This window comes from Chenopodium album, chromosome 5 (assembly GCF_948465745.1).
Source record: "Chenopodium album chromosome 5, dcCheAlbu1.1, whole genome shotgun sequence".
Classification (NCBI taxonomy): domain Eukaryota; kingdom Viridiplantae; phylum Streptophyta; class Magnoliopsida; order Caryophyllales; family Amaranthaceae; genus Chenopodium; species Chenopodium album.
Window position 1 is genome coordinate 22,076,788 of NC_137838.1, and position 8,299 is coordinate 22,085,086.

At 42.0% G+C, this 8,299-nt stretch overlaps 1 protein-coding gene across 3 annotated transcripts; it reads right to left on the bottom strand.

Annotated features, from left to right (window-relative positions):
- Positions 1-692: 692 nt before the first annotated feature.
- On the bottom strand, positions 693-8,008 carry LOC145632024 (protein TIME FOR COFFEE-like). 3 transcript variants are annotated; one of them, XM_081684279.1, is made up of 13 exons: positions 7,556-8,008; positions 7,003-7,455; positions 6,694-6,902; positions 6,293-6,599; positions 5,774-6,197; positions 5,591-5,651; positions 5,397-5,495; positions 4,835-5,168; positions 4,598-4,670; positions 4,399-4,465; positions 3,842-4,240; positions 1,312-3,745; positions 693-1,118 (listed from the first exon to the last, which is right to left on the bottom strand). In XM_081684279.1, exons 1-13 carry the CDS (start codon positions 7,662-7,664, stop codon positions 1,114-1,116), a joined length of 4,974 nt encoding a protein of 1,657 aa, XP_081540405.1. In that variant the 5' UTR covers positions 7,665-8,008; the 3' UTR covers positions 693-1,113. The 3 variants fall into 3 exon arrangements, with proteins under 3 accessions (XP_081540405.1, XP_081540404.1, XP_081540403.1); XM_081684278.1 differs by having other exon boundaries at positions 693-3,745; positions 6,293-6,596; XM_081684277.1 differs by having other exon boundaries at positions 693-3,745.
- Between the last annotated feature and the right edge of the window lie 291 nt (positions 8,009-8,299).

An 8,299-nucleotide genomic window follows, 5' to 3' on the forward strand; every position in this document is an offset into this window, starting at 1 on the left:
CATCTTTACTCATAAGATAAAGTTTATGATATTTCATGAAATCAACCTTTGACACGTGTCATTTAAGTTGGCTAGAGTAGGGTCAATTGATCCTTTTTCAGTATTACTACTATTAAAATATCTTATTTTATGGCTACTGTATTTGTCAACGACTACTCTGCCAATACACACACGGTTAAGCTAAGCTAAGCTAAACAAATCACATTAAAAAAATATTACGGAGTAATCCAACCTCAACATCACCTCTTAATAAAAACAAAAGGGTAGAGTGGACCCCCGCCATTATTATATTTATTAATTTAAAAATTGTAGGTAGAGAAAATAAAATAATAAAAAAAGGAGGTATGGCCCCACCATAAATAAAGTCCAAGAAATCAAATTTGTTTGGCTAACATGTGCCGTTTGTGGTGCATTACCCACTACACTACATCACACTATCAATTAAAAACATTTAGCAACATTATCATTTGTACATTTGGACCGCAAAATACCATGAATATCTTTCTCTTTTTCTTTCTTTTTTTTTTTTAAAAAAAATTATTATTATTTTTTTAAATTTTTTTGATGGGATTTACATTTATGAATTATGATGCTGAGCTAGATGATTGACTGACTATACATTTATACACCTTTCCTACATATAATAAAGTATTTCCGTAGTAACATATTCAAAAAATCAATATAAAAAAACAAGAAAGAAAAAAGGGACCAAAACCTTTCTTTTTCTTAAGCAAGTGAAGTAAGGAAATTTTGTTCTTACATCAAACTATTGTAGCCCGTCAAAATAGGATTCACATGATGACAGGGAAATTATATGGCATTTTTTTCCATTTCTTCCTAACTTCCTACAAAGTAACCTTCCCACCTTCTCTTTCACTGTTTACAAAAATGGAGAGGGCCATGACTTCCAATCTACAGCTCCCTCCATCTAACCAATCCCCCCACCACTGTCTATATCGACCGACATCACTATTGCATTGCCGCCAGAACACCATTGCAATTTGCAAGGATCACCTTTCAGCCACTTCTTTCCAAGTGCAAAATTTCGATTGTTGCAGTTCCATCAAAGCAACATCGATATCATCATCATCATCATCTTCCTGTTATTTCTTCTTAGGCTGCCAGCATGCATTCAAATTGTCATTTCACATGTGCTGGAGACTCCCACAAAATTCCTTTGTAAATTCACAGTTCCCCCCCCCCCCCCCCTCTTCTTGTTCAAGCTTTATTCAAGACTCTTTGTTCGTTCTTACAAAAATAATTTGGGGACATGGCGAATTAAAGCACCAAAAGCGCATAATTTTTACTCACCAGCAGGCTGCTTCTGCTCAGATGGTTTCACCTGGACTGCTGTGGAAACAGCATGAACATACGGAAAGCCTGCAGGCATCAACTGATGGGCACCCCCAGCAGATTGAGCAGCAAACTGAGCAGCATGGTACATCCCCTGTGATGGCAAACCACCCTTCATATTGTTAGCAAATGCAGCCGCTGCCGCAGCTTTTGCTGGATCAGATGTGCTTGTATTAGCAAGAGAAGCTGGAGTACATAACGACAACATTCCACTCGATGAAGTAGGGGGTCCTGATCCTTGTGATTTTGATCCTTGTTGCTGGTGGTGGTGGTGATGTTGCTGTTGTTGCTGCTGATGCTGCTGACTATCAGGCCTGTGCCTTTGAATATAATACCCACTATTAGCCATAGCAGCAGAAGTATTAGCAGAAGCCTGCATGTAAGCATTTGAAAAGAACAACTGAGCTTGCTGAATACTTTGCTTTGACAACTGAGGCTGCTGCTGAGACTGTTGCATCTGGGGCTTGTTGCTTGAGCTAGACATGATATGGGGAGTGCCAAGGATGGATGGCTTTTGGCTGCTTATAGACGGAGACTGTGAGTTCTTCCCCTGCTGCGATGAAAATGTTGCCCCTTGGGCCCCTGCTTTGTTCCCAGTGGATGCACTAGCAGTTGTCCTTGGGCTTCCACTAGCACCCTTCGATACCGAGGAGTTTGAGGGGGACCCAACCATCATTGGCGAAGAAGGGCCTTGGTTATTATGCTGGTTTTGTTGCCCTTGTGATGCAGAGGATGTTTTAGAGTTACCAGCATTGGCTCCAAAAGAGATTTGTGTGTGGTTTTGTTGGGACCTTCCTTGCTGCTGCTGCTGGGGAAGATTCTTCATGTTAGAAGCAGTTGACGTAGCAACAGATGGAGAAGAAACTTGGGGCGTGTTCGGCCTAACAGAGTTCTTCCACTGTTGAGACTGAACAGGGCCACCACTTGTCTGTACGAGAGGTGGAAAACCGGGTAAAGAGTTGGGAAACTTGGCAGCCATGATAGATGATGAATTGAGATGATCAGGATAGACATTTCCATTACTAGTGGGAGTCTTGCTACGGCCACTGCCAGCACTAGGAGCTACATACTGCTGCTGTTTAGGAAAGAGCATTTGTTGCTGTTGTTGTTGTTGTTGTTGTTGTTGCTGCTGCTGCTGCTGTTGTTGCTGAGGATTTGAACTACTAGAATTGCTCACAGAATTAGGTCCAGGAGAACGAGCTGGGCGACTGGATGACCCATGCATCATATTTAGGCTTCGAGCAGAGGTATCAATAACATTGTTCCCAGGCATTGTTGCCATAGAATTATCGCCAAACTCCCTCGAAAAAGCAATGGACTGGCCAGCTGACGCTGCAGAAGCTCTTGCAGCCATGGCCTTCCTTTCTTCATCGGCATTAGAAGGATCAGTGGCAGCATTTGCTCCAGTTTTTCCATCCTCAGGACCACGATAATTATTCTTTTTCTGCTGTGCTGCTTGGGCTGCAGCTGCAGCAGCCATAAACTGATAGTTCTGTCTGGCAGCATCTGGAAGATGATTCTGCATAAGAGCATGATTGTGCGCTATTGATGACATATCAAGGCCAGGAGTGGCAGAACCATTCATAGTAGCAAAAGACATGGGAAAAGCAGGAGGCTGCTGGGGTTGTTGCTGCTTCTTATCAACAAGATTACCATTGGGAACACCGGCAGCATTGCTTCCCATTGAAGAAGGTGGGGTCATCATTGCAAAGTTGGGTGAATGGAAGGGCATTGCAAAGTTCTGGCCATAAACATTCATGTTTGGCCTGTTACGACTATCAGCAGTTGATGGGCTATCCTCACCACCCATATCAGGATGAGTTTGCGACATCCGACCTTTGGCTGCTTGAAAATTCTGCAAGCCTTGATTCGGGTTCCCAGCACCAGGTGCACTGCTTCCCTGGGGCCGCTGTTGTTGATTTTGCAAATGCTTCTGTGAGGATGAGGAAGCGGTGGAGAGACTAGCATTTTGCTGATTTTGCTGTTGGATTTGCATGGACTGAGATGGCTGTACAGTTTGCTGTTGCTGCATTTGTGAAGGATGAAGCATTTGTGAAGAGTAGAAAGAGCCGTTGTAGAACGACATTGGTTGTGGGTGAGATCCCCTATAAGGAGGCGCTGCTCCAACATGTGCAGGAATTGGGAAAGGATATGGCCCATTCCCTAGAATCGCCATAAACTGAGCCTCATTCCCACCCATGTTCGGGTAACTAAAGCTCATTGCAGGCCCAGCAGTCGAATTAGCTGGAGGAGCAGCACCCATAGGAGATGAAGTAGCTGCACTAGCAGAAGCTGCATTCACACCTGTTGATGGCGACTTTGTGGAGTTCGGACGTGCATTTGCCACTGCCGCCTGTTGTTGGCCCATTGGAAAAAACAATGCAGGGCCATGCTGATATTCCAACACACAAACAAAGTTTCAAAATCTACTCATGCCAGAAAAAGAAGAAAAATTAGAAAAGAATTGATTAAATGACAGAAAACTTACCATCATATTACTAGGAGCACCAGGGGGCAATGCAGGCTGAAGCATATACTGCTTTTTCTGAGCAGAATCAGGAGCATTGGGGGGTTGAGGAGACTTATCCTTCGTCGAAGAAGCAGACTGACCAGGGAAGAAAGTAAAAGGCTGGCCTTTATTGTCCTGTGAAGAACTTACCACCATACCTCTCCCTGCAGCAGCAGCCAAATCAGCTGGGGGCACCATATTCAAGTTGTAAGGCTTGGCACCAAAGAGAGGAGAAGTCCCAGCAACCGCAGTCGCTGCTGCAGCCGGCCAGAACGGGTTCATCTTCATCATCTGCTGATGAACCGATATACTCCTCGCAATGTAGCAATGTGTGGCACATCTCTTTGGCCTTGGTTGTGAGAACAGAAAATGAGGGGACTACACAATTATATAAAAAAAAATTGAAGTTATAGTCACCATCATCATACCATATCTAATAATTATATCAGCAATTAAAGTAGACCAACCATTTGTATATTGCAATTGGATTTATGAATTATAAAATAATAGAAAAGGCATTAAATTAAAAGCATTACCTGAATTGGTGGAGAAGCCATTGGGGTCCCATCCATTGAAACAACTCCTTGCAATGGTCCCACATATCTGCTCATCAATAATTGTGTTACTTTAATTTTTTTATATATTTTTTCCTTTTTTTAGGGATAAATTTAATTTTGTTACAGTAAAAATAAAATCAAGAGATTTCATTTCATGAAAATTAAAAAACGACCATACCCCATGGGTGGAAGCCCTCCATGCCATCCTCCAGGTACTGACATTGGCAGCGGCGCTGAACCCAATTGACCTCCTGCATTTTTTCAATATTTTATTATAAATTAATATTATTAAAAATATAAAATTAAAAAAATAAAAACAACCCAGAATCCCAGATTAATTACGAGTTTTAAAAAACCTCGAGTTTATCAAAAATTAATTCTCAAGTTAATTAAATTAAGGAATAAAAACACTCACCAGGTTTGTCTGTATTAGCATCATCCCTGGTGGTTTTGGGCGGTGTAGGCTGCTGCTTTTGAAAATTCAACTTGTCCTCGTTCACACTACTACCACACTTCTCTAAATCAAATTGAATATCCTTGCTATTCAGATTCAGCTGCTGCGGCACCGATTGCGAAGTCACCAACCTCGGCTTTCGGCCCATAGACAACCCGTCCGACCCCGCTGCGGCGGGGTCAATCTTACTAAATTCAGCCCCACCACCAATACCACTACCACTAGCAGCAGCATCTCTACTTTTGACAACCTTTTCATCAACCTCCTCTTTCGGCTTTGTACACGGCTTTGCTTCCTGTAAAGATTAAATACAAACCCACCCACCGAATAAATTGACCAAGTCAAAAAATTAATTTTAATAAAAAAATTGAAAGAAAGAAAAATAAAATTAAAGGTAGTTCTAGTACTACTCCCACAACCACATCACAGTTTTCCATATAATAATTAAAATCGTACAAACTACCAAAAAACAAAAATTTAGATCGACAAAAACAGAAGTGGGTCCATATTTTCCCCTACTCACCGCCTCCCTTTCCGTGACCATCGACTTCTCATCTCCTCCTCCGCACTCCGCCATCGTCTCCTCCCTCTCCGGTGATGTTCTTGATCGCGGTGGTGGCGCCTGCATTTTTATTTTCCCATTAATTAAATTTATTCAAAATTTTAAAAAAAATATAGAAAAATTAATGAATAAAATTATAATTAAAAAATACCCACCATGAGATCTATCTCATATTTATCTTCTCTGTGATTATCTTGTTCAACGAAGGATGAATTTCTGCATGATTTAAAAAAAAAAAACAAAAGGGAAATAAACGAAATTAAATTAAATTGAATAAAACAATGAGAAGTGGGAAATTAATGTGAAAAAACGAGGGGAATAATTTGATTGACACTGACGGTTTAGTGGAAGTAGTGGTGGAGGATTCAACACGATCATTATTTTGAGTATGAGGAGATTCCAACTTTGGTGAAGATGACGAAGCTTCCTCTACTTTAGCTGCTCTCACCATCATCCCATTTCTTATCCCCGTTGATGATTCTTCCACCATACCTTGCTTTGCATCTGATAGGATACCATTGTTAACGGCTTTCGCCGACGACGAAAGCGGCGTCTCGGCTGTGAGATCCTGTAAATTCGTTGAATCGCCCCCATTTTCGATGGCGGATCCTATGATGTTCTTGTCCATGCTTGGAGACGCCGCTTCCAGCTTTGGTGCTTGATCTGATTCTGGTTTTGGGGTCGATGAAATGGGGCTGCTGCGAGGGCCGAAACCGGTGGGGATGTCTTCAGGGTATGGCCTCGGCCGCTTTCGCTTTGGTGCTGTATATTTCAATCACATATTTATCAATAACCAAATCACCAATTACCAATTAACTACTAAGAAATCAATTTGGGTGAGAAATGATTGAACTTACCAACTGTGGTTAATGGAGGGGCTGTTGAAGATGAAGTAGAAGGATTGGAACAATTAGTATGATGATGAATTGAAGGGGAATTTGTAACAGGAGATGAAACTCTGGATTTAGAATCATTAACAGATCTAGAATCCAATTTAGCTGAATCATTTATCATCCCACCGTCTTGCTTCGATGGGGCTTGAGATTGCTTCATCAGCCCATATAGAACTTCAGCAACCTCAATTTCAATGGCGTCTTGTGTCGACGGCGACGATTTCGAAGACGATTTCGGGGGCCGTTGTTGTTTTGGTCCATTAGCCGCCTTCTACACCGGAATAGAACAGAGTCAAATCCACAGAAACACATACAAAGTGACTGGAGAACAAGGGGATGAATATGAGGATGAATAGAACACTGACAATTTTCTTCTTTATTGAAATATTCGATGATGACGGTGACAATGGTTGTTGCGCTGGTGACGGAGTTGGTAGTGCCGCCACCGCTAGCGACGGCGTTGCTGTCATAGTTGACCTTACCGGTGACGATGACGGCTGTCGGCTTATTTGCTCTCCGCTTCCTCCAACACCACCAGCTGAACTCCAACAATCATGACCTCTCTTCGTTGAAGCTGCAATTACATCAAAATCAATCCAAAATCAACAAAAATCCAAATTAAATTAATTCAACAATTAAAAAAAATACTAAGACCCAATCTCAGTGAGTCTAACCAGAGCGAGCTTTCCGGGGGATTGAAACTCCGATCATTTCATCTGGAGCCTTCCACGTAGGAAGAACCCTGTTCGGCGGAGGAAAACTTTTCCGGTGACTCGTCAGAGTAGATGCCCCCGATGTCGATGAAATAGGAACCGGATTCGTTGGCGGAACGTATCGAACCGGACCATCATCATCCTCCTCATCATTTACGCTTTCTTCTGAGCTATCATCTACTCCACCAACACCACCGCCGCCGCCGCCAACACCTCCGTCTTCTCTATTACTCCCGTGCATATACTTATCCCCTCGCCGTCGTTTACTCCTCAATCTATCTCGCTCCCTCTCCCTGTCTCTGTCACGGTCTCTGTCCCGGTCTCGGTCTCTAATCTCCCGATCTCTATCCTTCTTCACCGTTCGATCTCTTAATCTCGCCGCCGTCTCCTGCAATTCTAATTGACCATCGTCCTCTACAACAACCACAAACATCGAAAACAAAGTCAAAATCATAATCAAAACCACCAAAAATACACAAAAAACAATGAAAAACAATTGTTAACAGATCTAAACCTGGAGACTCCCTCAAACTTCCGCCGCCAGTAGTGGTTCTATGCCTTCGTCTAGGCAAGCCATTAGTCATCGCCGCCGCTCTTCTTGCTTCTCTATTCCTATCCATCATCTTCCTTACTCAGAGAGATAACAAGTAACCAATCTCATATCTCTTAACTTTTCACTTCTTCCTCAACCAAATTTCGCCGAAAAAAATGGCGGAAATTCCTCCGACGAAATCAACAACTCCGGCGAAATCGTTTGCTTCTTCTTCTTCAGATCTTCCAAAAATCAAAAAAATCGAAAGATCTTGGCTTTCCTTTACCTTTTGTTTCTTCTTCTTCTCCTTCTCTCTCTAAGTCTTCACTTTCTCTCTCTTGGTTTTTCTGTGTGTGTTGTCCTCTTTTCCTACTCTCTATTTCTCTCTCTCTCCTATCTCATCTTCTTTTTGGGGTATTTCATTTCAATTCATCTGCCTAACCCACCCCTATAGCCTCGTGGAGGGCTGGATCTATCCCAATCTAGTACAATCGTTTAATCTCAGCCCTTCATTTTATCAACCATCTAACGGATATCCTTACTCGTTACTGACATGGCATCATCCTATCCGTTTGATTTACTATGTCAGTAGCTGCTACCCTTTTTAAACCTACCTCCACGTGGCACCAATATCTTTCTTCCCTCATAAGCTTCCAAATTTTTTTTACTTAATTATTTATTAATTAATTTAAAATTATTATTATTGATACTATTATTGTATTGAAT